This window comes from Pristis pectinata, chromosome 3 (assembly GCF_009764475.1).
Source record: "Pristis pectinata isolate sPriPec2 chromosome 3, sPriPec2.1.pri, whole genome shotgun sequence".
Classification (NCBI taxonomy): Eukaryota; Metazoa; Chordata; class Chondrichthyes; order Rhinopristiformes; family Pristidae; genus Pristis; species Pristis pectinata.
In genome coordinates this window covers 93763366-93790697 of record NC_067407.1, presented here as the reverse complement: position 1 = coordinate 93790697, position 27332 = coordinate 93763366, and the positions used below count along the sequence as shown (strand labels likewise).

Genomic DNA, 27332 nt, shown 5'->3' with positions numbered 1-27332 from the left:
ATTGAGCTACTGAAAACCAAAAAAAATGCAGGTTTTGGAAATCTATAACAAAAACAGAAAATGTTCTGCATTTCAGACACCACCAGTGAAGAATGAAACGAAGTTAATATGACTTCTGTCAAAACTCCCCAGCCACTTGGCTGCAACTTCAAACAGATAAACATTTATATATAGCCTCCACTGGCCTGCATCCCGGTTTTAATTCCGCCTGTTCCTTTTTGTCCTCGACCTTCAGGTCGTCACGTAGCGTCACGCTATTGCGATCACCCGCTGATAGGTTACGTTGTCTGCCAATCATAGCCATGAACCCAATAGGTGTCTTTCCCCTTCGCCACCCCGCCTTCAGTGCCTGTAGTTCGCCTGCACCCGAAGGTGGGTTTGTTTGTGTGTCCCATACAGTAGCGCCCCGGGGAGTGCTAATTTGTCGTCGATGCTCGGTGCCGTTGGTAGAGGAGGCGGGGGAAAATAAGAGGTGTAAAGGGAAGAAGGCAGGGCTGGCAGTCTGGAGTGGGGTCTATGCCCGGACTCTGCAATGCGATGAGGGGGAGGGGACTTGGGCTTCATTAGCGACGCTGAAGTATTTTTTTCCGTTACCCGGCGATTAGCAAGCGGACATCCGCCGTTTATTTTAAATGATCGGCAAGAGTTGGCGCTCGTGATGGGGCGCGTGTGACGTAAACACGAGGAAGCGCGCGGAGGCGGCGGCGGGGGTCGCGTGATGCGGGGAAGTGGGGCGGTGGGGCCGGGCGGGGACGCGCCTGGCGGGTGCGCGCACGCGCGCGCCACGGGCGAGTGGCTTGAGGCGGACGCGCCTGGATCGGGGGCGCGCCTGGTTGATGGCCCCTTGCGGGCCGGGACGTGCGGAGCGGCAGTGGAGGCGTGACCTCTGGGAGCCGCGATCGGTCGAAAGTGAAGCTCAACAGTTTGTGCCACGGGGTGCATCCTTGTCCCGTGGCGGACCCGCCTCTTTTTCAGTCTTTTAAGCCTCCCAAAGTCGATGAGTGCTGAACGCTTCTTAATTGGCGGCTTTTAGTACTGTTCATCCGCAAGTGATTGACTGTAAAGTGCTCATACTGATTTATTTTGGCAGAATGTCGGGAGGTAAGCTTGAGAAGGAAATATTTGTAGGGCTGTGGGAGAAATAAGATTTGGGAATGGGACTGATCGGACTGCTGGTCGCGATGGGGCAAGTTGTCTCTTCCCACTCTGCGAGGTAACCAGTGCTTTAGTCCCTTGGTAATATTAAGGGACTCAAACATTACATTAGTTAGCTTTTGGATTCCTGAAATATAAAGTTTAAAATATTTTCAATGAAGTATTCTATAATTTCTTCTGTTGACTCGAGAACCTTCCTTGGGACGACCGGCAGTTTGCAATTTGTCTCTTACGTGGTTAAATCTGCGGCGAATTTTTCGCGTTGTTCTGTGGGGTGGAAGGCGCGTCAGTCCATTGCTAAATATTTGGTAAGTGATGGACGAGGTCCGAGAGGGGGGAACGTTCAAATTGACGAAAGAGCGCATATTTGTTCTTCTGAAAGCTTGTGCTTGCCAAACAGCATATCTTAAAATATCGACGATCAATGGCCACGCGTTTCTTTTCGAGTGCTTACATTGGAAATAAGCGCGAACACCTGAGTAAACAGGCAGAAATCGAAGCTGTTTTACTGGGCTGCCAGCGTGGGTAAATTTTAATGTGACTGCTTAATTGTTGTCTCTATTTCATTCTTGATTGTTTATGGATCAGGAACTGAAAAACGCAAAAGCAAGTTCTAGGATTTAAGATTCCTAAATGAAAGAACATTGTTTAAAAAAATGACACTAGATTTAAAGAATCTCAGATTCTTAATTAAGTTGTTATAACAAAAAAAATCTGTCTTGGAATATACATATTACTCAGCCCATCTTTTGCTTCACTGCTCCTAGTTTTACTTTTCTAACTTTATCAGCATAATGTATTCCTTCCGTATCATGTTAATCTAGCTTCTCCGTATACGCCCAAAACCTTTTCCTGGATCTCTCGCTAGCAGGGATTCTCATCACTCTAGGTAAATTTCTTTTGCATTCTCTGATTTTTTGTGCCACCTTTAAATCGATGATCTCCAGTTTTGTTCTTTCCCACAAATACAAACACTCTCGTGTTTATTCTCAAACAGTTATAATTGTAAAGACGTCTTGTGCCACTCGGGTATTTTGACTCTGGAGGTGTGGCAGAATGGTTGGCTGGAAACTGTCTTCAAAGTAGAAATGATTCTTGGGTTAAAGATTAGTTTGCTTTTCAGCCATAAAGTAGTACTAATTTTAGTAGGGAGAGGGGTGTATGAAGATGTTTGGGGAATGATAGTACAGTAGGGATGATGAGTGAAACAAAGTGAGTGCATCCTTAACCTTGGGGGGAATAACCTTAAGTTTCTGGTACCATTGTTGTAAATCCTTTTTACACCCTCGCCAGCAGTATTCTATAATTTTCTGGTACCATTGTTGTAAATCCTTTTTACACCCTCGCCAGCAGTATTCTATAATTTTCTGGTACCATTGTTGTAAATCCTTTTTACACCCTCGCCAGCAGTATTCTATAATTTTACTAAAGTGCCTCGCGGACGTACACAAAATTCCCAAGTGTAATCTAAATAGAGTTTGATAGAGATTTGATATAAAATCTCTTTATTCAATTCTATAAACAAACCCTTGTGCTTAGTCTTATTACTCTGTGTTGCCATGTTCATTTAAGTGTGTATTTGTACTCCTGAGTTCATTTCCCTTAGTTAGATTATTTTCTAATATACACATTCCCTCGTTTTCCTAACCAAAATGTAATGCCTTGCATAGGGGCTTGGAGTTTGAATAATTGTGCAATATTAAATTTACTAATAATTTCAAATTTGTTTTAGTATCCCCTTGTATTAATTACACCGACCCCCCCCCCCCCCCATCAGCCACTTTGGTGTTTACAAATTTTAGAAATTATATCTGATTTACAAGTCTTAAATATAAATTAGACAAGTCGTTTTGATGCTGATCCTTGTGAAACCCCACATTCTACCTGCCTTTACGAATAACTACACTGCTGCCACCGCATCTCTCCCCCCCCCCCCCCAACCCACCCCCCCAACTCCGTATTCTGACAAAAGCAGAAGGAAGAGTTGGCTGATGTAGGTCTCTTGGCTCTATACACTTTTACCTCATTTGGTATTCTATCACTTGGCAGTTTAGAAAAACTAGCCAAGTTTCTCATACCTACTCTTATTACCTCTTCAGAGAGTTTGGCAAGGTTGATCAAGCTTTTGATATCCATGTTGATGTAGTTTTTGCTTCTTGATGTTTCTTTTTATTCTTTTAAAAGTGTTTTCATTAATTTTCCTGCTGTTGATCATAAGACTCGAGGTCACTGGATGTGTTCTAACTTCCTTCTTAAATAAAAGTATTTCATTACACTCTGTCAGCTTTCTGGCACTATATCTTTTTTCAATGAATTATTAAATGGGTACAATGGTGCCTTTGCTATCTGTTCCCTAGATTCTTTTAAAATGTGTGAATGTGATCCACTTGGACCAAGGAATGGAGATAATTTATTATTTCACTTACTTTAGAGGTGGTTATATAATTTCTAATTGCATCTCATAGAATCATGCAACACGGACCATCAAATACCCATTTACACTGATCCCGTATTTTCATTCTCCCCACATTCCAATCAACTTCCCCCAGATTTCATAAATTACCAGTAGCACAGGGGCAATTTGCATTGGCCAATTAACCTACCGACCTGCAAGTAGTTGGGGCATGGGAGGAAACTGGAGGACGTGGAGGAAACCCATGTGGTCACAGGGAGAAAGTACAAACTCCATGCAGACAGCACTGGAGGTCAAGATTTTACATGGGTCTCTGGAGCTATAAGGCAGCAGTATACTAGCTATGTCATTGTGATTTTTTAAAAAAATAGTTCTGTCTTATCTTCCCCTCAGTACGTACAAAGCAAATTATTTAATAATTCTGGCATTTCTTAATTGGTGCTCTGACTTTAATATTGTTCATCTTTATTACCTCTATTCCCAACCTGACTTTTTATTTCGACCTGTAGTATTTTACCATTTTCTTTAACAATTTTGTATTTCTCTTTTGCTGCCTTTCTGATTTATCTTAAATTCTTCATATTCTCCATTGTCCTGTTTTCTCTGCTGTTCATGAGCTTTCTATAAGGCACTTTCATTTCCCTCAAATTTTTCCCTTGTGTTTTAATCATATGTTTGCAAGAATTAAGGGCAATCTCTAGTGTCTCACCCACGAGTATTATTTGAGTCTGGTTTGTGGCTATCAGATTTATTTGCCCTCAGACCTGATAATCTGGCCTTTGAGGTCCGAAAGCATTAATTCTGCCTTCTTGCACAGGCAACCCCTATATTACGCGTGGCTGGGGGAGGGTTGCATTCCTGGAAAACTGTATCACTATTTTCCATAATGTGAAGTTGCGTCATCTGCATGTGTCAAGAAATGTGAATTGAAAGAAAAATCATTCATCCTTCTGACAAATTCCATGAGATTTAATTTTATTCAGTATATCAAATTTTTTTGGCTAGTGATCTGTGAATTCTGTAAGGGCAAATTTTGTTTACCCAAACGGCTGTAACACGTGTCCACCTGTATTTCCTGCTTTGGAGTATAGATGACTAACAGCATAAAATATATTTACACTGTCATCATTGCTTTGTATTCAAAAAATCATCTGGAAGATTATTTGTGTTTGATTGCTGTTCAACTTTCATTAGGGCTTCAACATAGTTGCACAGCTAGTAGTGCCACTGCCTTACAGTGGCCTTGGTTCAAAATGACTTCCAGTCCTGTCTGTGTGGAGTTTACACACTCTACCCATGTGGGTTTTCTTCCACACCCCAAACATGTGTGGGTCAGCAAGTTAAATGGCCGGTGTGAATTGCTCCTAGTGTGTGTAGGTAAGTGGTATCTGGTGGGACTTGATGGGGAGGAGTTATTGCAAATTGGTGCTTAATGGTGCACACTTGATGGGCTGAAAGGCATGTTTCCATGCTGTATGACTCTGATTCCATGATTAATTGATGCAATTTAATGTTTCATAAGATTTGGGTATTAGGATGAATCTTACTTAATTTAGCATTGACTAAATCCTCCCAATTGATTTGACTTTAAATGCACCTTCACAAATTATTGTAACTTTGTATACGTATTTACAGAAATGTAGTTTGAGTGTTTGAGTGAATGGACTTTTCTTCTCCCCACCTTCTAGGTGTTCCTGTACCATCAGACTTCACTGCAACCATGTCAAAAGGTGGGATAGCCCAGTTTGAGTGCCAGCAACTGGAAAGTGCTATGGAGAAAGAGCTTGCTCAATTATTGGCAACTGCTTCAAAGACTGAGTATAACGTATGTGTATAGTTTCTCTTTTCAGCAGCACAATGTATTTAGAGTATTTAGATAGAAAACTTTGCCCCTTATGCAAGCTGGTTGGAAAAGAATGCAAGGAAGTCAAAATGATTCAAAATTTGGGAAAAGTGATTGGTTTTATTGAATCATTTGATATCAGAGAAAAAGATAATTGGAAAAGTTTAGAAAGGCAAGTCCGGAGAGTCGAGTTGAACTGCTCAGTTTTACCAGTGGGGAGGTGAATGGAGGGGTGGTTACACATAAAATTAGAGCTGTAGATTGGAGGGGATGAAATTATTTGGGATCTGCAGAACTAGTTCAGGAATATATAAAGGAGGATATGAAATGTTTCCTTGTGACAGAAGGTGCTGGATGATCTATAATTGTAGTATTCGATGCAATATTGACTTAAATTTCCAGGAATTCATTTAATTTGTTTATTATTCGTCTGGAAGGATATCAGAATTAATAATCAAAACTCTATTGTCATTTTGAGGACTTTATTGTGAAGAAAAACAAATTTGCAAGAGCTGTTAGAGATGGGCATTAATTCCTGACATTCTGATTGAGGTATATAATCAGTGAATGAATAAAATAATTTGCTTCAAAAATAGGCTTGGATTTTGGTTAGGATAATCAAGGGTTACAAAGTTCAATGTTTTATAGAGTAATTGGGGGGCGGCGCGAGAGATTTCTACTGATAGGACATTAAGTGTAGAAATCCTGTTCCTCACAGGCTGTTCTGTAGCAGCACCTTGCTGATAGACTTGGTATGGAAATCTTGTAAAGGAATTAATCTTGCCAATTGTTACCCACTAACCATGTCAGAAATTCTAATGGCTGATGTCTTCAGATGTAATTGCATATTTAATATTCAATATTAATATTCATTATTCAAAGCATTACCAATAAACAAATTCAATTTTGCAAGTGTGTGTTATATCCTTAAGAATTTCCCTAATCTCATTTTACTTCCCTAATCTTTGCATTTGATGTGTTTTAAATTTAATTTGTACTTCCTGGTCAAATCTGGTTGCTGAAAAATCTCGCTGTAATTTATTATATTTAAACAAGGCACATTTCCTGTTCCTGAGTCATGTTTGGAGAAAGTGGTGAAAAGCTTGGCACATTTGTCAGTGAAGGGACCAGCAAGTGTGTACTTCTACCATTCATAGCAAAACTTGAGCCATGATGACTGTTATGAACACTTTTGTAACTATAATGTAAATTTAATTATTGTAAGTTAGATTTCTAGTAATAATACTCCTTGATCTTCTAGTTTTTACACACATTCATTCAGCCACAGTGTTGATTTAAAGTAATGCTGGACATGAGTGATTCTCTCCTTCCTTGATTTTAAAAACTAACAATGAGCCAAAAGCATAAGAGTGCATTATATTTTTTTCTCTCTGGGGCATTAAGTAGTAATCAAAAAAGCCTTGTATTTCAGAGCAAATTAATTTGTTGTGTGTAATTTTGACCTTTCATTGTAAGTTCACTTTGAGTTTAATTGACTGACTTGAAATTTGAAATTGCTGCTCACATAAATATGTATGCGGTATAGAGATACTCTATAGTAAAGTTTGTCCTTTTCAGATATATGTATAATTGTGAATACTGTATGCCTGAAAAGTGTTATTATTTGTTTTGCAGCAAGTGAAAAAAGATTTTGAGGGATTCCAGAAGTTGTTTCACAGTTTACTACAGCGGAAAGGTCCTTCAGTAGAATGGGAGAAGATTCAAAAGGCTCCTGAAGATTCTGTAAGTCCTGTGCATACAGCAATTTGGTTTAAAAAAAATATGAATAGGATAGAAATATTACACCTACAACCAATAAGTAAATAATGAATTGCCAGAACCGGAATTGTTTTTGCATTGTAAAGTTCATCTGTTTGATAAATAACTATTTAATCAGACCTATATGTTGTTTCCTTTTTGTAGCAAAAGGGACAGCTGCTGCATGTGAAATTTCTGCTTAAGTTTAGTGACTGACTTAGAGGTCCTAATGGATAAATACTATGCTAGATTTTATTCTAAAGAGGTTGCCTTAGAGGTATAGTGCTCTCCCACACTTGTAGCCAATTGTAACCAATAACAATCATTGGCAATTGTAGAACAAAGTGTGCCATCATTGTATTCCAATAATAAGGTACAAGTGGCAGGTGGGGCAGCAAACTCCCTTGCGTAACAGAAGGGCCTTGGAGCACCACAGGCTCAAACTCTCCTGTAACCATGGATGTTATATTAACAAGTGAAAGATGGGAAAGAAAGTATAAAACAGAATTTGCCTTGACCCATTCCTCATGTCTGACCACACACAAGCAAAATGTTTCAAGGCATTCAAAAAATACATAAGACACTCGTTTTATAAAAGGTAGCTGCTTCATCACATTTCTCACTTCCCTAAGTTAAAGCTTGGCACTTCCTCCCTCTCCATCCACAAACCACTGTCCTACACTGTGTCATGCTTATCTGGAAATTCTTTGAGTATGGCTGCCTCCAGCAAGCAAGATCTGGAAGAAGATCAGGCCACCATGCCTTTGATATCTCTTTAAAAATGTTCTTTGTAACTTTGAGGGATTGACTTGGCTGAATGCTGGTGTTTGGCTGAATTCTTATCATGTGCCTTCAGGGACAGCTTCCACAGTTCTCCTAGTCATCACAAGGGATGATGATGTAATTGGTTACTCCTTTTATTGGAATTGCACTTGTTCAGGGGATTCTTGGCCCTGACTGCATCCTCTGTACATGGTAGCAATGTCATTTGGGTCAGACAACTTTCCTTATGGATGCAGAAAGCCCTGTACAATGAAGCTGTTGGCAAATCTAATTTTAATTGATTCTGTGGACACTTTTGACAAGAGATGTTGATATAAATAAGTCAAAACCGTGACATTTGTGAACAGTCCATTGTCCCCTTCCCTCACCAGACCACTTGTTTCTTAACAAATATTGGTTACTGATTTAATGGGGAAAAATTCTTAAAGCTATCATATTGAGCCTGTTTCATTCTCCTAAGTACTGAAGTTGAAGGAATTGTGGGGCCTTTAGAAATGGAAAAAAATTGCCAGTGTTTTTGAATTTAAAATATTAAATGACTATACCTCTTGCTTTTTTGTGTGGGGGGGAGAGGGGGGGTAGGTGGGAGTGGTATTTTGGGATGACTGGCATGACCAACATTACCTATCCCTAATTACCATTGAGCAGGTGATGGTGAACTAATTCAAACTTATGCAGTCCATTGAGACAAGTGAGTAGCTTATTGAGCTTTTCAGAGATTGGCTGTGAGCCCACCACATTTAGACCAGATGCATGGTCTCTCAATCTCTTCTATTCTCTGGAGCACAACAGTGAACCAGATAAGGTTTTATTACAATCTGGCATTTTGTGTTTACGTTTACTAAGACTAGTTTGGTTTTTTGCTCCAAATTACTTTGCAATATAATTTACATTCCATAGCTGAGATTTGAACTTGTTTATGGATTATTATTTTAGGCCTCTGGGCTACTAGTTTGGTTATTTAACCACTGCTCCACTGCTGTAGTAACTGCCTTCTGTTTCCCAAAAAAGTAGAATGTTTAGTTTCTTATTGCTAAGAGCAGTATATGGGAGGGACCAGCCAATTAAGGTACTCCATAGGGATGTATGAAGTATCAAGTAGACATAATACTTTTGGAGTGGAAAACATAACCCTCCTTTGCCAAATGAAATGGGGGCAATATGATCTTATAGATTTGTCAGGACAATTTTTATTTTTAAATTGGTGTTACTGAATTATCAGTACCATATACACTTAACTATCAGTGAAATATTTTATCAAATATTTATCAACATTCCCAAATATTAACTTTAGTTAAAATTAATTATATTAGAAGTTTGTCACCAGATGCTTTGTTTCTTTTGAAAACTAATAGGTGATGAGAACAAGAACGATAATTATTTCTGTTCTTCATTATGTAATTACACACAATTCAAAATGATAAATGTTTGTAGTTTAATTTGAAGCTTTGTTTTGGTTTTCCATTTCAGTTCACTTTCTAGATGTTTTTATTTTAGGATGTGTATCTGGGTTACTTTGTTCACTTCTTTCTTACAAAGTTTCAGACTTTCTATATGGAGACTTAAAGTAACAGTTTATTAACAAGGAGCCTTATTCTGTCAGCACAGTTGTGAACTGGAGATGGTTTATATGAGGCACTTGGGTCCTCCAGTCAAATTCTAGTTGATGGGTCAGGAAGTAAAAGAAAAGTGCTGAACGATTTAAATATACTTTATGAAAAGCAGCTTGTTCTTGCTTTCAAATATGAAAGGAAAAACCTGTCAGTACAGCTTGATTAACACTCTGGCTTGTATGCTGTTCATCTGCTAGAGTTAGTTTTGGATTGCATATGTTTCATACAGTAACATATAAAGGTTACACATTGGGCTCAATGCTTCAGTATAGATCTGCAACAGGATGTGGAATGGGCAGGCTGGTGGCATTCCAGGTGGTGGAAAGTGGGAGCAGTGGAGCTGATAAGGGTGTTGATTGTTCATCTCTAGGCCTGGAGAAGTAGAAGCTGCTCAATAGGAGAAATACATAGTTTTTCCCTATGGAGTGTATTGGGGTGCTGCCTCCTTAACCCTGGGGCTGGTCTGATTGTGGGAGCCTTGGATGTTCCTGTGTTCCAATCTTGATCCTGAGAGGCAGGATTATGAACATTATGATTAGGAATAGTCAGCATGGCTTTGTCAAGGGCAGGTCCTGCCTTATGAGCCTGATTTGAATTTTTTGAGGATGTGACTAAACACATCGATGAAGGGAGAGCGGTAGATGTAGTGTGTATGGATTTCAGCAAGGCATTTGATCAGGTACCCCATGCAAGGCTTATTGAGAAAGTAAGGAGCCCTGCGATCCAAGGGGACATTGCTTTGTAGATCCAGAACTGGCTGGCCCGCAGGAAGCAAAGAGTGGTTGTTGAAGGGACATATTCTGCATGGAGGTCAGTGACCAGTGGTGTACCTCAGGGATCTGTTCTGGGACCCTTACTCTGATTTTTATAAACGACCCAGATGAGGAAATGGAGGGATGGGATAGTAAGTTTGCGGATGACACAGAGGTTGGAGGTGTTGTGGATGGTGTGGAGGGCTGTCAGAGGTTACAGTGGGATATAGATAGGATGCAGAACTGGGCTGAGAAGTGGCAGAGTTCAACCCAGATAAGTGTGAAGTTGTTCATTTTGGTAGGTCAAATATGATGGCAGAGTATAGTATTAATGGTAGGACTCTTGGCAGTGTGGAGGATCAGAGGGATCTTGGGGTCCAAGTCCGTAGGACGCTCAAAGCAGCTGCACAGGTTGACTCTGTGGTTAAGAAGGGATATGGTATATTGTCCTTCATCAATCGTGGAATTGAATTTAGGAGCCGAGAGGTAATGTTGCAGCTATGTAGGACCCTGGTCAGACCCCACTTGGAGTATTGTGTTCAGTTCTGGTCACCTCACCACAGGAAGGTTGTGGAAGCCATAGAAAGGGTGCAGAGGAGATTTACAAGGATGCTGCCTGGATTGGGGAGCATGCCTTATGAAAGCAGGTTGGGGGAACTCGGCCTTTCCTCCTTGGAGCGATGGGGGATTTGGGGGTGGGGGGGGGACCTGATAGAGGTGTATGAGAGGCATTGATCATGTAGATAGTCAGAGGCTTTTTCCCAGGGCTGAAATGGTTGCCACAAGAGGACATAGGTTTAAGGTGCTGGGGAGTAGGTATAGAGGAGATATCGGGGTAAGTTTGTTACCCAGAGAGTGGTGAGTGCGTGGAATGGGCTGCCAGCAACGGTGGTGGAGGCGGATACGATAGGGTCTTTTAAGAGATTTTTGGATAGGTACATGGAGCTGAATAAAATAGAGGACTACGGGTAAGGCTAGTAATTTCTAAGGTAGGGACACGTTTGGCACAGCTTTGTGGGCTGAAGGGCCTGAATTGTGCTGTAGGTTTTCTATGTTTCTAATCTTCAACACAGATATGATGGACTTTGATATAAATTTCTATCAATCTGGCTTTGAATCATATGGCTTTGAAGAGGTAGAACCATTCTTTCAAAATTTATGGTATCTTTGTGCAGTAACAAAAGGTTCCCATAAAATCTATCAACCTACAATAAACAAGTGTTGGATTTGCAAATGAGACTCTTGATACAGCAGCAATAATTGAGTCAGTATTATCGTATTACCCTAAATACCAGTTGCTGTGTAAATGCAGTCAAGTTCTTTATTTAAAAAAAACCTTGTCCATCAGCAGCTACTTTTTGTTCTGGAATTCATTTGGGACCATTATTAAAAGCATCACTTTGGGAGAAGATCTTATTTATCTTGCTGGAATCATAGAATAATGCAACACTAAAGGAAGCAATTTGACCCATTGTACATCTTTTTTGAAATGGCTGTACAATTAATCTCAATCTTGTGCATTTCCCTATTACCACCAAATAATCCTTTCTCAGCTACTTGCCTAATTTCTTTTCAGCAAATATTTGAATCATCTTTGGCCGCCTTTGGCAATTTTGATCAAGTTCTGAATAGCCTTTTCTCTCATGCTCTGGTTCTTTTGTAAATATTTAGCATCTTTTGATATGATTACTGATGTTTCTGTCCTGGAAAATGTTACTCCTTGCTTACTCGTAGGAACTTTTCATGAGTTTGAATATATCCATTAAATTTTCTCCACATGTGTGTTTTGTTATCCAGTTTGGATTAGTCAATAGTTTGGAAGACTGAAACCATGCAAAAGGGCACTTTGGGAGCAGCAGAAAGCATATCTAAAAATAATGAGGTGTGAACCAAGGGAAGCCACGACAGGGCTATGTGTGTACAAATAGACAGACTTGAGCAATCATACAACCAACAGCTCAGTTAGAACCCCATGATTCCTACTGCATCTAGTCATGAATGATGGTGGAAAGTTACAGCTAACAGGAGGTGGAAACTCCAAGAATATTCCCTTGCTCAGTGAGGCAGGATATACATAATGAAAAAAAGAAACAAAAGGCTGAAATATATGTGACCAAGTCCACGTGCCAAACAGATAATCCATCTCTGCTTCCTCCTGAGATCCACAGCATCGCAGAAGCAACTCTCCAGTCATTTGATTCATTTCATATGACGTCAAGAACAGCTGAGAACATCAAATGCTGCAAATACTATTGGATCAGACAGAATCCCAGATGTTTTGCTCCATGTCAAGGGAGACATTCCTTGTCCGGTCTCACCTGGGCCCTATTACAACATAATTGCAATACGATAGCTTTAATCTCCAATGTTCTTGCAGTAAAGACCAAAGTACTGTTCACCTTCCTAATTGCTTGTAATACATATATCCAAGCTTTAATTGGCTTGTGTACAAGGATACCCAGTTTCCTCCAAATATCAACATCTTTTAATTGCTCAGTATTAAAACAAAAATTGCCGTTAGTGTCCTCTTTCTGCATCCTTCCTACAACTCTCACAGCCACCCAGATTAGTATCAACAGCAAACTTGGATGTATTTCCCTTAGTTCCCTCGTCCCTGTCACTGATATAGATTGATTTAACTGAAAACCTGCGCTGACCAACTAGCTGGAATATTCAAGGACATTTTCAACCTCTCACTGCTGCAGTTTGAGGTTCCCACATGCTTCAAAAGGGTAGCAATCATTCCAGTGCCCAAGAAGAGCAGGGTGAGCTGCCTCAACAACTATTACCTGGTAGTGCACTCATCTACTCTGAAGTGATTTGAGAGGTTGGTCATGGCTCAAATAACTCGTGCCTGAGCAAGGATCTGGACCTGTTGCAATTCACCAACCACCACAACCAGTCCACAGCACGCACAATCTCACTGGCTCTCCACTCTGCTTTGGAGCACCTAGACAACTGCAAGACATACTGTATGTAAGGCTACTGTTCATCAATTATAGCTTGGCGTTCAACACCATCATTCCCTCTGTATTAATAACCAAGCTTCAAAACCTGGGCCTCTCTACCTCCCTCTGCAACTGGATCCTCAACTTCCTTATAGGGAGACCACAGTCAGTGTGGATCAGCAATAACATCTCCTTGCTGACTATCAACATAGGTGCACCTCATGGATGTGTGCCTAGCCTATTGCTCTACTCTGTTTCTCTCTACACCCATGACAGTGTGGCTAAGCACAGCTGAAACACCGTCTATAAATTCACCGATGACACCACTGTTGTTGGTAGAATCTCAGCTGGTGATGAGGAAGCGTACAGGAGTGAGATAGTTTGGCTGGTTGAGTGCTGTCACAACAACAACCTTGCACTCTACATCAGCAAGACCAAGGCACTGATTGTGGACTTCAGGAAGGGGAGGTCAGGAGATCACACGCCAGTCTTCATTGAGGGGTGAGCAGCTTCAAGTTCCTGGCATCAACATCTCGGGGGATCTATCCTGGGCCCAACACACTGATGCAATCACGAAGAAGGCATGCCAGCAGCTCTACTTTGTTAAGAGTTTGAGAAGATTTGCAATGTCACCGAAGAGTCTTGTAAATTTGAATAGATGTATGGTGGAGAGCATTCTGACTGGTTGCATCACAACCTGGTATGGAGCCTCCAATGCACAGGATCACAGGAGGCTGCAGCTGGTTATAGACTCAGCCAGCTCCATCACAGGCACAATCCTCCCCACCACTGATGATATCTTCAAGAGGTGCCTCAGGAAGGTGGCACCTATCTTTAAGGACCCTCACCATCCTGGACCTTCTCTTTTCGTTACTACTATCAGGGAGGAGGTATAGGAGCCTGAAGACCCACACTCAACATTTCAGGAACAACTTCTTCCCCTTCACCGTCAGATTTCTGAATGATACGTGAACACTACGTCCTTATTCCTTTTTAATTTTGCACTATTTTTGTAATTTATAGTCTTTGCACTGTATTGCTGCTGCAAAACAACAAATTTCATGTCATGTGTCAGTGATGATAAATCTGATTCTGATTAGTCACAACCTTCCACCCCCAAAATTACTAGTTTATTGATCTTGATTTCTCTCCCTTAACCTGTCCTCATTTTGTGTCTGTATGTTACCTCCAATCCCATGTGCCCTGATGTTATTTAATAACCTTGTGTGGTATATTATTGAAAGAACTTCCAGCAGTTCAAATATTCCACATCCACTGATTCCTTATCTATTTTATTTACAACCACAAGACTCTCCAAAAGGTCTGTCAATCTTGTATCTATGTTGTCTCATCATGGCTTTCTCTGCAGAATCCTCCCAATTCACTAGGAGAATGTGAATCAGTGTGTTCTCTCCCAGGCCAATGTCCCCAGCATTGAGTCCCTAGTTACACTCTGTTGGCTTCCTTTCACAGACCATGTGGTTCGGTTGCCTGACAGCAGATCCCTGAGCAGACTTTATGCAGAACTCTGTCATGAGAAGAGATTACCAGGCAGATAGGAAAAAAATTCAATGATTTACTCAGCCTCCTTGGAGAAATACAATATGCCCACTGACTCCTGGGAATCTTCGACCCACAATCACTTGGTGGCAAAGGAGCATTCAGGGTGGTATTAAGAACATCAAGACCATACATCAGGGGCATTCAGAAGCCTTGCATAAGTCACGGGAGTGCTGCGCTTCACAAAATACGCACCACCTGCCCTGTCAGGTACCATCTGTTGAAGAGTTTGGCATTTCCCACATTGGCCTTGTTAACAACTTCAGAACCCATTAAACCAGAATCGAAGCAAGCCAACCTCAATCCCTAGGGATTGCCAGATGGAAGGAGGAAGATAATTTTTTTTTATAAACAACATTAATACCTTCCATGTAAGCCAGTATTTGTATACTTCCATACCTCTTCATATTGTTACCAAATCTACCATGGCTAACTCATGCCTTGTACTTTTGTATTTGCTTAGCTTAAATTTAAGATCCTGGCTTTGAATTTGAACTAAATTGTGTTTCATCTGAATATAAAATTCTATTATTATTATTTAGTCTTCCCTAAGGCTCCTTAACTACTCTTTGCACAATACAAGATGTTTTAAATAATAAGCCTGTTTTCTTGTTAGATTTCTGGATCACCATACTGAAGAACTATCTTGCATACAGTCCATGAATTTGTTCTCCACACAATTACTGCTAATTTAGTTTGACCAGACTATATGTATATTAAAGTCCCCATGATTATTTTATTACCTTTGTTATGTGTCCTTGATTTCCTGATTTTTTTTTAAATACCATGACCAACATTACCACTACTGTTAAGGAACTTATAGACAACTCCCACCAATGTTTTCTATTTGCTGTTTCTTATCCCTTAGCTGATTCAGCTTAATTTTACATGCAAGGTATCCTTTCTTCCTTCTACTTTTTTATCCCATGCTTTATTATTAGGCTGGCCAGCCAGTCCTTTCTCCCCTCTCTTCTAAAAGTTCAGTATCCTGGTATATTCAATTTCCATCTCTGGTCACTTTTACTGTCTCTGTGATGGTTGTTAGATCTTTGTATTTGTGCCATCATTTCTATCTTATTTTGAAAGCTGTATCCATTCTAATAAAAAGCCTCTAGTTATTTTTGCCATTTTCCCCTACTTTAACTCTAATTGGAAATGCAATCTTATGTTTGTTTGCTCTGACCCTTCCTGACATATTAATATTACCATTTGGCTACTCTTAAGTATTGCCTTTATCCTTTATCTTCAGCCTGTTGAATTTTGTCAGCTGAAACTCATCCCTCCTCCCCTCTGCAGCATTTGTTTATTTAAATGAACTTGATCCTAAATAAACAGTAACAAAAGTGCTCAAATAAAATATTTTGCTTTCATTTATCAGTTGACAATTGAATTTCTGATGGAATTTCATAGCATTAACTTTGAGTGGAGCATCATGATGGTTGCATTTCTTAAACTTTCAATTCTACTTCCAGATTCAGTCATATGATAAAATACAGGCCCGAGGGCTACCAGATGATGTAGCTTCGCTTTTAAGGAAACTGGTGGTGGTGAAGTTGAATGGAGGACTTGGTACTAGCATGGGTTGCAAAGGCCCCAAAAGCCTGATTAGTGTACGTAATGAGAACACGTTCCTGGATCTTACAGTCCTGCAGATAGAGGTAAGGACAAATTTTAATGCATCTAGATCAGAATAACGTCAAGTAATTCTGCTGTTTACTTTTTCTGGTTGGTGGAACATTCGCTTTGTTGTTGTACTCTGCCACATAAAATTGGTTTGGGCTTCTCTATTCAAGCCCCGAGGTACACAGATATGAACTATTGCTGAAGTGGACAATATAGTTGATCATGGTATTGCACGTACAGTTATCAGTCAAGCTATCTTCCTCCTTGGCTTGGTGCTGAAAGAATCATTGGTGTTCAAGTTCCTGTGAGAATGATGAAGAACAAACAGCTGAAGGATGTAGGAAGAATTTGTGTGTTTAACCTGCACCCTGAATCTGGCTTTCATATGGGGCCCAGTAGCCCTCTTAATTACAGCTCAGATGAGCACACAGAATCTCTCATACAGCAGTGGTGAGCTTCTCAAACAAGTCGGTTTATTCAGGCCTGTCACAGTGTACACTGGGGAGCACTTCGAGTGAGAGCTCAAAGATACTCCACTGACCGAAAGGTCTTCCAGCAATTTATAGTATTTACGTTACAATAGTTGCATGCAGGTTTTGCAATTTCATCAATAACCTACTACTCTTTGCAGTATTTAATCTTTGTTTTATCTCTGTTCCAGCTAGCTATGTCCTGCAATCTAAACACTTCCGTGCTCTTAGTAGTAGCCTGTTTCTTCTAAGTGACCTAAGTGACCATCTCCACTATTGGCCTATTTTCCCATCATTCCTATATAATTTATATGACACTTCATAATTTATATGCTTCAAATGACTTCCCAAATGCCTCAACCTCCTCATTACCATTTTCCTTCTATCCATTTTCTTTTTGCTCCAAATGCTCATCTCCAAATTGCCATCGGACATCTCTTCAAGTGAAGTGTCTATTAACAATGTGGTCAGGCTGAGTGTACACCTGAGCTCACAGAAAACTCTCAAATGTACAGTAAAGTCACTTTGTTTTGGGACATCTTTTTAAACTAACTTAGTATCTATTAACGGCACTGCCAGTGAATGAGTTGGAGACAGGTTTGGTGTATTGCAGGGGTCACAATTGATTGTAAGTAAACAGTCAATTTATTCAGTATAAATCAAGGTTGGGGAATGCATGTTAAACAGGTGTGTGCAACTCTTCCAATGAAAACAAACAATGTAATTTCTCCAGAAAAGAATGCCTTGAGTGAAGGATGTGATATACAAATTACATTGTTGTGGTCACCAGGTTTGATTGACATTGTAATTACCTGACCATCCCCACTCTAGCATTATGCACATGTAATGTAAGAGTGCTGTACTAATGCAAATGTTCATATTGTATTTGGCCTTTGAAGACTTATTGGAATGCTCTTCAGTTTGAGTCTGCATAACAAAACATACAGAAGATTATTGTGGGGTTGGGGAACTAAATGCAAAAGTTGGTGTCACTAAAATCAGCAGAATTCTGGTAAATGGCTTAGTTTCACTTACATAATACTGTACTCGTGAATGCGATATTGATTAAAACTTGCCCTTGTCTTACAATCAAATGTAAATTTATCTTTTTGTTAGCATTTGAACAGAACTTACAATGCAGATGTCCCCCTTGTCTTAATGAACTCGTTCAACACTGATGAGGATACTAAGAAGATATTACAGAAGTATAATCACTATGGAGTGAAAATTTATACCTTCAACCAAAGCAGGTAAAGGAAGCTTTTCCTTTTCTTCCAGGCTGCCTTGTGAATATATGAATTAGAAGCAGTGTCCCACTGAGCATCTCTGGCCTGCTGTGGCATCCAATAAGATGATGGCTGATCTAATTATAATCTCAACTGTTTTTAAGTGTGTTGTCTGTTGATCACCCACTTAACACTGGTACTTTCTCATGAGTATTTGATGGAAGCAGCATTAATACAGTGTCAATGGCAACCCAACTACCACTGCACTAATGAAACCTCCTTTATACTATGAGTATTAACCTTCAGATTTTTTTTTCTGTTAAGTACATCATTTTAAATGCAATTACAAATGAATTGTTAAACTATCATTGATTTTGTGTAAAGATAGAAGATGTACTTCCTACTTCAGGACAAAAACTGCATGATTTCTGGTCAAACTGATGTTTTGGAGCCAATGAAGTACTTTTTGGAGTGTGATCACTAATGTAATATAGGGAAAACAGCAACTATTGGCTAGCTCTCCAACACAGCAATATAATAAACACCAGGTGACTTTTTTCCCCTAAGTGATGATTTTTTTTGAAGGATATGTAGTCTAAAGAACATGATACAAGTTCTAATCCAGAGATTGAGCATGTAATGCTGGCTGACACTTCCTTCACACTTTAATACTGTCAAGTGCTGGCTTTCAAAGTGAGAATTTACCAAGGACCTATCTGTCCTCCTTGTTCTATGTGAAGTTATTATGACAGCACTGAATTCTTTGTAGTGGGACTTGATTTTAAGGCCATTAACTTGAGGCAAAAGTGTCTCCCACTGACCCAGTTTAAATCAGTTGATGCTGCTAGTTCTGTGGAGAGGAAAGTCTGCAAATACTTGCCTTTTTAGATTAGTATGGAATGATACAGAATTATTGCTAATAGATTCATCTGTTGGAATATAACCATCAAAACTATCGCCAGGAAAACACATCTGGGGTGTTTTACAGGACTGCTGAATAGTTTGTTATACCATTAAACAAGCTAATTAAAGCTTGCCTCCGTAAGAAAGTTGTGTAATATAGAAATGTGTGGATTGTCATATAGAAGTAAGCAAAAAGAGATTTGAGAATAGATACTATTGATAATTAGCATTTAAGATGGAGGTAAGAATTGTAACATGTTTGAGTCTTCTGAAATCAGTGGATTTTTGTGGTGTCCTAGGTGCTACTTTTAAACTGTTTACGGTACACTTGCATACTGCACACTTTATTGCATTTTCAGTAAATCATTGGCAATTAACCCGATTGATTTGAGCAGAGAGTTATAAGAACACTACTATCTGCAAATGCTAACACAATGATACAGTATGCAATTTCAGTGTAATGCTAAGGGAGCTTTTGTGTAAAGTAACTCGGACAGTTACTGGAGCTCTTAAAAAATTTTACAAGTAGAATCTTTTCAAATCTCCAGGAAGGTTCTCTTTTACAACCCCCCACCCCCCCCAAAACACCACCAAAATATGTTGGCCGTAATGCTGCAAGTCTTGGCCAAAATGCATTTTGCAGCTGGCGATGTAATGGACTTGCCAAGAATGCATTGCACTTCCTGTTGAATGATAATGTATCAGTGATGCAATGCAGCTTTAATTCCTAGCCTATGAATACCTGTACCACTTTAATTTTACAGCATCAACTAACAGATCTAATGATCCTTCATCAGTTTTGTAAACTTGTAATTTTCTTAGTTTGTTCACCCAACCAAAGACGTCAGTTGCTGCCCTGTAGCCAAGACAAAGAACGACTGAAAGGAAAAGTATTATCTCTTTATTGCGCTTGACCACGTTACCAATTTCTTAGTGTCAAAAGAAAGGAGATTTCACAAGGAAGGAAAGCTTTACCCGAAATCTAAGTGCAATTGAAATTTTTTTTAAAAGATTAGTTGCCTTGATTCATATCCACTACAACAAAAAAGACTTGGTTTTAAGTTCACTGTTTCAACAATAACAGAAAGAACAAAGTTTATGTGATAGCCTTGTACAGAAATTACTTCCTTAACTTTAGACCAATTATTGTTGTTGATTGTCAGTGATTGGGATGCAATGATATGAATCTTCCATTATTCAGATCCAGAGAGAAAAGTTTGTTTTCAGTAAAATCTCCCAATTTTCTTAATTGTTCCTCAGGTACCCACGAATTAATAGAGAATCCTTGCTTCCTGTAGCTAAAGAATTATCTAGTTCTGGGTCAAATGCAGAGGCCTGGTATCCACCAGGTCATGGAGACATTTATGCCAGCTTCTACAACTCGGGACTATTGGAAATGTTTCTCCAACAGGGGAAAGAATATATCTTTGTATCCAATATTGATAATCTTGGAGCAACTGTTGACCTGAACATTCTCCATCATCTTTTGAATCCACCAAATGGAAAGCAGTGCGAATTTGTTATGGAAGTAACTGACAAGACTAGAGCGGATGTTAAGGTAATTAACTTGTTTTAGATTCAAATAACAAGATATTCTATTGCAATAAACACCACAAAATGTCAGTATTTTTAAACATAATATGTAAAATTTATGATTTGCATTTTGGAAAGAACATGATAAAATGAATATGCAGCAAGAATGAAGCAAAGCACATAATTACCAGTAAATGGATAGTATCCTATTGTATGCTCTTCCTATATTCAGGCACTTATCAGCTAATTACAGTGCTGTAGATTGGAAACTAAAGATTCTTAAGTTCAGATGCTAAAAAAATAAACTTAACATCAAAAGTACATCTAAATGTTTTGTGACTGCTACTTAATGGATTACACATGTTGTGCATATGTCAGAGCTCAGTACATTTTCCAATATTGATTTGACAGAGTTGGGTTCAAAGTTTCTTGCTTCAGAAAGTATTGGTTAATGTTGTGGGGACCAGTGACCAACTCATAGTGCTGAGACCTGAGACTGCAGATGCTGGAATGGAAAAAAAACAGCTGCTGGAGGAACTCAGTAGATCAGGCAGCATCAAATAGTGTTGAAATGGTTACTGACTTCCTCAATCTTCAACCCCATAAACCAGTGATTCACATCTGTATTTTTCTTGTAGTACTTATTCATTTTTTTGGGTTTTGGGTGGTGCTGCAAGGCCAGCATTTATTGCTTATCTTGAGAAAAAGGTGGTGAGTCACAGTTTTTAACCTCTAATCCTCTGGTGAAAAGCTGTTAGAAGCTTTCCAAGATTTAGACTCAGTGATGATAGACAGGTGATAAATTTCCAAGTCAGGCAGGTGTGTAGGTAGGAGAGAACTGGCAGGTGGTGCTGTTCCTGTTCACCTGCTCCTCTTGTTCTTGATGGATTTCAAGTAGCTTGGGTAAGTAGCAGTGTATTTTGTGGATGGGACACACTACAGCCACTGCTCTGGTGGTGTAGGAAATGAATGTTTAAGATGGTGGTGGGGGGGTTCCAATCAGATGGACTGTTTTCTCCTGGATGGTGTTGAGTTTCCTGAGAGTTGCTGGAGCTGCACTCATCCAGGCAAGTGGAGAGTATTCCCTCATGCTCCTGACCTGTTCTTTGTAGATAGTAGAAAGGCTTTGCAGATATCCAGCCTCTGACCTACTTGAAGCTGTGGTATTTGTTTGGCTGGGTCAGATGAGTTTCTGGTCAATGTTAACCCAATAGATTTTGAATGAAGTTGTGAAGTATTTAATTGTCCCACATGCACCCATATATACATCTGAGATTTCTACAGGAAGTCTTGCAATTCTTCTTTTGCAATGCATGCACCTTCTGCCTTCCCAAAATAAAGGATCTTGAGTTCTGTAGAATTACTGAGGAGAAAAAGGAGCCCAATATTTGTTGAAACCAAAAAGAGATTCTTCAAAAGCGTTGGACTATTGAAAAGCAGCATGCTTACAAGCATTTATAAAGTGCCATTACTAAGCAGTGCAAGGGCCTAATGGAAATTACCTCCATAAACAGATGCAATTCTACCTGGAAGGACACTGAAAAATCATACAGTAGGAAATTGGTAAAATGTTACTCAGATGGGAGTAATACTGCTTATAATCAAAGCATACACAGAAATAACCTTCTGGAGAAAATTAGCATAAAATAAATCTCATCAGCTGCCTTCTGTAGTCAACAGAGCAGTTCTCATAAACTGAATCTAATGCTAAACAATTTAGTTTTTTTTAAGGGATCAATCTCATTCAGTTTTCCAAAAGTAACTTAAATACACGTGATTTAAATGAGAAAATATATCAAAGAAATACCATCTATAAATTTCAAGAACTTGTAATTAGTTGAAAACTAAGGCAAGAGCAGTCAAAAGCAACTCCGGCTTGAAATATTGAAGGAAAATTTCAGTTGTATACTTCAAAAATGAAAATACTTGCCTTAACACTATTAGTAAATAAGCACTCTTATTTTTAGATAATTTTCCCTAGAAATTCAATAGCACAAGGCTGTAAAACATTTTCCCTTATTTTGTGATTGCATTTTTTCTGGAATGAAAAGCAATGTGCATTTCCAAGTTGTTTCACCTGGAAATCTAGGTCTGAGTCAACCCTGTGCTCCTTGTGTTTCCTGCTTCAGTTGTACATGGGTTATCATTCTTTTAGAATGTTTTGGGGAAACTTGGATTTTGTTGTCCTGGGGGTGATCATTGTTGGACACTTCTTGGACAGCCTGGATTTTCCAGTACTTGCACTTGGTTCAAATTTCCACCCCCCCCCCCCCCCCCCCCAATAACTCCATTAATTTCTTCCTCTCCCATCCCCAAGCACTAATTCAAATCTTGCAATGACAGCAAGAGGTACAAAAGTGAATAATTATTTAAAAATGGCATTTTCTCTTGAGCAATGTTTCACAAGTCCAATAATGAACTATAATTTCCATATACATGTTCAGTATTTCTGCTTCTTTGTCACAAAGAAATGTCTTTGAAGAAATATGGCTGTTCCAGATCAAATAGGAATACTTGTACCAAAATGATTATAATAGAAAACATATTTGAATTCAGTGCATTGAGTGTGACTCACAGAATTGCTTCCTCTTTGTTGTTCTTTTAAAGGTGGAAATAATATCTTGTATTGTTTGCTTATTTTCACATTTGATTCTCATGAAGCCATTGCTCTTCAGGGTGGTACCCTTATTCAGTATGATGGAAAGCTGAGGCTGCTGGAAATAGCTCAGGTACCTAAAACACATGTTGATGAGTTTAAATCGGTCACTAAGTTCAAGATCTTCAACACCAATAACTTATGGATTTCTTTGACTGCAATTGAAAGGCTACAAAAGCAAAATGCTATTGATATGGAAATCATTTTAAACCCGAAGGTAATCTAATTTATTTAAATATATCAGTAGTTTAAGTATTTTCAGTTTCAAAACAAAGGCTTGAAGTTGTTATAGATATTACTTACCAGGCTTGCTTGTCTTGAAGTGCTTCATAAGAATTACTATTTTGTAGTCACAGAAGATGAATATTGTAGCCAATTTGCATACTGCAATATCCCAGAAATGGCAATTAAATAAATTTACCATTTTAATGTTTTGATGCAATGTGTCCTGTTTTGGAAGAAAGGTCATGATATTAAAAAAATATTTATCCATTCCTTTAGTAGTGCCATGAGTATTAGATATTCACCAGCATGGGTGGAGAGGGTCTGGGATTAAAATTTTTTCCAGAGTACCACCTTTCACACACTCTCCATATTATGAAATGAAAATCCAAACAACATGTAATTAAAGTCTAGGTTTCTGTATCTGGAATGTAATTTCATAATTGTATATGAACACTTTCCAATTTACCACTGTTTTCTGTTTGGAATATCCAGTATTTTTAAAATATTTAAGTGTGTTTATAGAAATTCACATCAGTAAATTAGAATAATGTGGTTGGGTTGGTTAGAACTGAATTGACTGGGTTGAGTTGCAGCACACTCTTCAGTATTGGCAGATTATACTTTGAAGTCCTATACCAGAAATTTGCACTTCTGGGCTGATATTTGGTGCAGTACTGAGGGATTGCTGCATTGATAGAAATATTTTTTAGATGAGATGTTAAATTAACGTATATATGAATGATGTGTGAAAAAGCAGGGCACTTCTCCCAGTATTGCAGCCTGTACAAAAATAAATAGAAATATCTGAAGGTAGAATAACTGTCATTATCACAAGTGATGATTGTGGGATGTAGCCATGTGCAAATGGTGATTTTTAACACTGAATACACGGAAAGGAATTTATTAATTGAAGTACTTCAGGATGTTTAGATGGGATGAAATGTGCAATTTCAGTATGGCTGGTTTCATTCTTTTGTTTTATGCTGAAGCAAAAATGCTTTCTAATAAAAACTAATACAATTTTAAAAGTTTTGTTTGTCAAATTTGAACTTAGATTTGATTGTGAGAATAGAAATCTCAAACCTGTGAAGTTCACAATCCCTCTATACATGAGAAATAGTGTGGGTTTTGTTTTGGGCTGTGTTTGCTGTCTGAATTGGAACAGCAAGATTTTCCTGTTTTGTTTTTAAATTTTTGATAATGCAGCTGCTTAGGGGAGATGTAAATTGTGAGTGTTAGCATTGGCTCATGTACTCATTGAATTTTAAAGAACTGGCTTTTTATTTATGTAAATGCTTATTTCCTCAATCCTGACTAGGGTGGCATTATTTTTAATTATATTCTGTAAAATGCTTTACATTTTGTTGGTTGGGGGAAGTGAACCAAAACTAGAAATTATTTTCACCTCTATGCAGTCATTTGACCATATTATCCTCCTGCAGTGACTACACTGTTATCCACTGAAACGCAACAGCCTATTCCTGATTCTGTCTTACCTCCTGTAGCTGGAGAATCTCTTAAAATATCCTCTTGAACAATCCTACACCATTGTTTCTGACAAATACTAAACACATTCACTTGCACTGCCCTTGCATGTCTAACTACATAGTGTCCCTAACTATATTGGAAGCCATGTCGGTTCCACGTGCACACTGAAGCCCAAGTTAACCTAATGTCATTATTTTCAACTTTTCCCATTGACTCTCTCATGCTGCTTGGTCATTATTCAGTTCAGTGTAACCTGCATTTCATCCAATTGAGCACTCAAGACCAAAGCAATCACCCTTGCTGCATCGCATCACACCTCCAACATTGTCTTGGGAGAACTAAATTGTTTGTAATCTCACCATTGTTCTGACCCCAAATTGGGCTTCAAATATTATATCCTGTCCATCACAAATATATCCTTGCCATCAAAAATACCACTTGTGTAAAATTACTTGCCTTAGCCCTGAAATGTTTATCCATTGTTTTGTTACTTCCAGAGCTGATTATTCCAGTGCTGTTCTGTCCTTATCCCATTTTGCACATGCACAAATGTTGGCTCATGCCTTAACTCTTACAAGGTTCCTTTGCCCCACACTTGTGCTTTTAGACCTACATTGGTCTCCACTTAAGCAATACTTCAATTTCAAAGTTGTCAACTAGGTTTTCAAATCGCTGTCTTTGTAACCTTTCCCAACACTAACATCCTCCACTGTTCCTGCAGTTTTGGACTCTAGACAAACTCCATTCCCTTTTACAACATCATTGACAACCTTGTCTACAGCCTGGCCTGGAAACTGCCACCCCTCTGTTACTTACAAGTCCCTTTTTCAGCTAGTCTTTTTAACTACCCATCTATATATCTCTTCCTGAGCTTTGGCAGTGTTTTTAAATGTCTTACTACACCCTTAAGTCCTGTTGTGGACAGCTTTTATGTTTACTGTATATAAATGCACATTTATTTTTCTAACAGACATTGGATGATGGCCTAAATGTGATTCAGCTTGAGACAGCTGTAGGTGCTGCCATTAAGTGCTTTGAAAATGCATTGGGTGTTAATGTGCCACGTAGTCGTTTCTTGCCTGTCAAGACCACATCTGATCTCATGCTGGTGATGTCCAACCTTTACAGTCTTAATGCTGGATCTTTGACGATGAGTGAGAAAAGAGAGTTCCGAACTGTGCCTCTGGTTAAGCTGGGGAGTTCCTTTACTAAGGTAATGATCTTGGGAGATGCAAGTAGAAACAGTGGTTCAGTTGTTAGCCTCTGAACTATCCTTTTTGTTTTCCAGCTTTTTGCATGGTTGTGAACTGTATGCTTTATAGGCCTAATCTTTTTTTCTCTCTCAATTTGAATGAACTATGTACCCAGAGAAAGGAAGAAAAACGGAGAATAAATGGAACTATACTGTGCAATATTTGGATGTTAAGTTTACAAAAATACTTCATTGTATGTCATCAAATTTGGAGTCCTGCTTGATGCTGCTAGTACTGGGAAAGAAAGACTGGCATTTCTACCTCTATGCACACACTTGTTCATTCTGTAGCCACAAGCAGGTTTGCTGTGTTGAACTGCAGTGATCTGAACTGGGGATGCATGTTTAGTGATTCAGGAATATTGTAATGTATAAAAGGAAACCATACCTGCAAAAAGTATATAATATTGCATGAACTATTTTTTTTAATGACCTCATTCAATTTGCCATGAAGTGGGAAGAAGCACAATGACCTTCAAATTAGTAGCAAGTTTATCATTCTTGTTAGTATCTAATATTGCTAGCAGTTCCAAATTTTGGGATGATGAAGTTAGGAGTTCAAGACCCTCACACCAATCTCATGATAGCTTTTAAGATGGATACAATCTGATAACCATTGTAGTCATGGTTTCATAATAACCACATTGCCAATTAAATATTTCAAAGTCTGAGGATTGGAGAAAATTTCAGAATTTGGGGGGAAATAAAGGACTTGGAAGTGTACAAGGGAAAGTGGAAATATGATGGTAATCTAACAAGAACATAGTAAAAGCTACCATAGATGTGTAAAATGGAAAAGATTTGGTTTGTATTAGTCTTTTTTAGATGGACAGGATAAATAATCTTGGGAGTATAAGGAAATTTGACTTCATAGAAGCTGACACAGGAAACCTTCTGGACAAAGCAGAGAACAATAGAGCTAGAGAGGGAGTTGAAAGAAATTAGCAGTAAATCAGAAAAAAATTGAAGAATGTAATGGGACTGAAATGCAAACTCTTAAGATCCGATGACCTATATCCCAAAGTTTTGAAAGAGGTGGCTGTGACAATCGTTAATGCATTGGTTATCATCCAAAATTCCATAGTTTGTCAAATCTAGAATCTATTAAATGGTAGCTGGTCACTTTGAAAA

General features: G+C 38.8%; 1 protein-coding gene across 5 annotated transcripts in view; it reads left to right on the top strand.

Moving 5' to 3' along the window:
• The first annotated feature begins 310 nt into the window (after positions 1 to 310).
• ugp2b (UDP-glucose pyrophosphorylase 2b) overlaps positions 311 to 27332 on the top strand; it is a 29403-nt gene continuing 2381 nt past the window's right edge. The window contains exons 1-9 of one of the 5 annotated variants that reach the window (XM_052012267.1): positions 1565 to 1680; positions 1980 to 2044; positions 5257 to 5393; positions 7047 to 7154; positions 16298 to 16483; positions 18035 to 18168; positions 20308 to 20605; positions 23256 to 23453; positions 25920 to 26162. In XM_052012267.1, the coding sequence (XP_051868227.1) occupies positions 1580 to 1680; positions 1980 to 2044; positions 5257 to 5393; positions 7047 to 7154; positions 16298 to 16483; positions 18035 to 18168; positions 20308 to 20605; positions 23256 to 23453; positions 25920 to 26162 (1470 nt within the window). In that variant the 5' untranslated portion in view covers positions 1565 to 1579. Of the gene's footprint in view, positions 373 to 815; positions 1102 to 1189; positions 1214 to 1270; positions 1464 to 1564; positions 1681 to 1979; positions 2045 to 5256; positions 5394 to 7046; positions 7155 to 16297; positions 16484 to 18034; positions 18169 to 20307; positions 20606 to 23255; positions 23454 to 25919; positions 26163 to 27332 lie in introns of those variants that run through there. The other 4 variants (XM_052012269.1, XM_052012268.1, XM_052012271.1 and 1 more) reach the window with 4 other exon arrangements.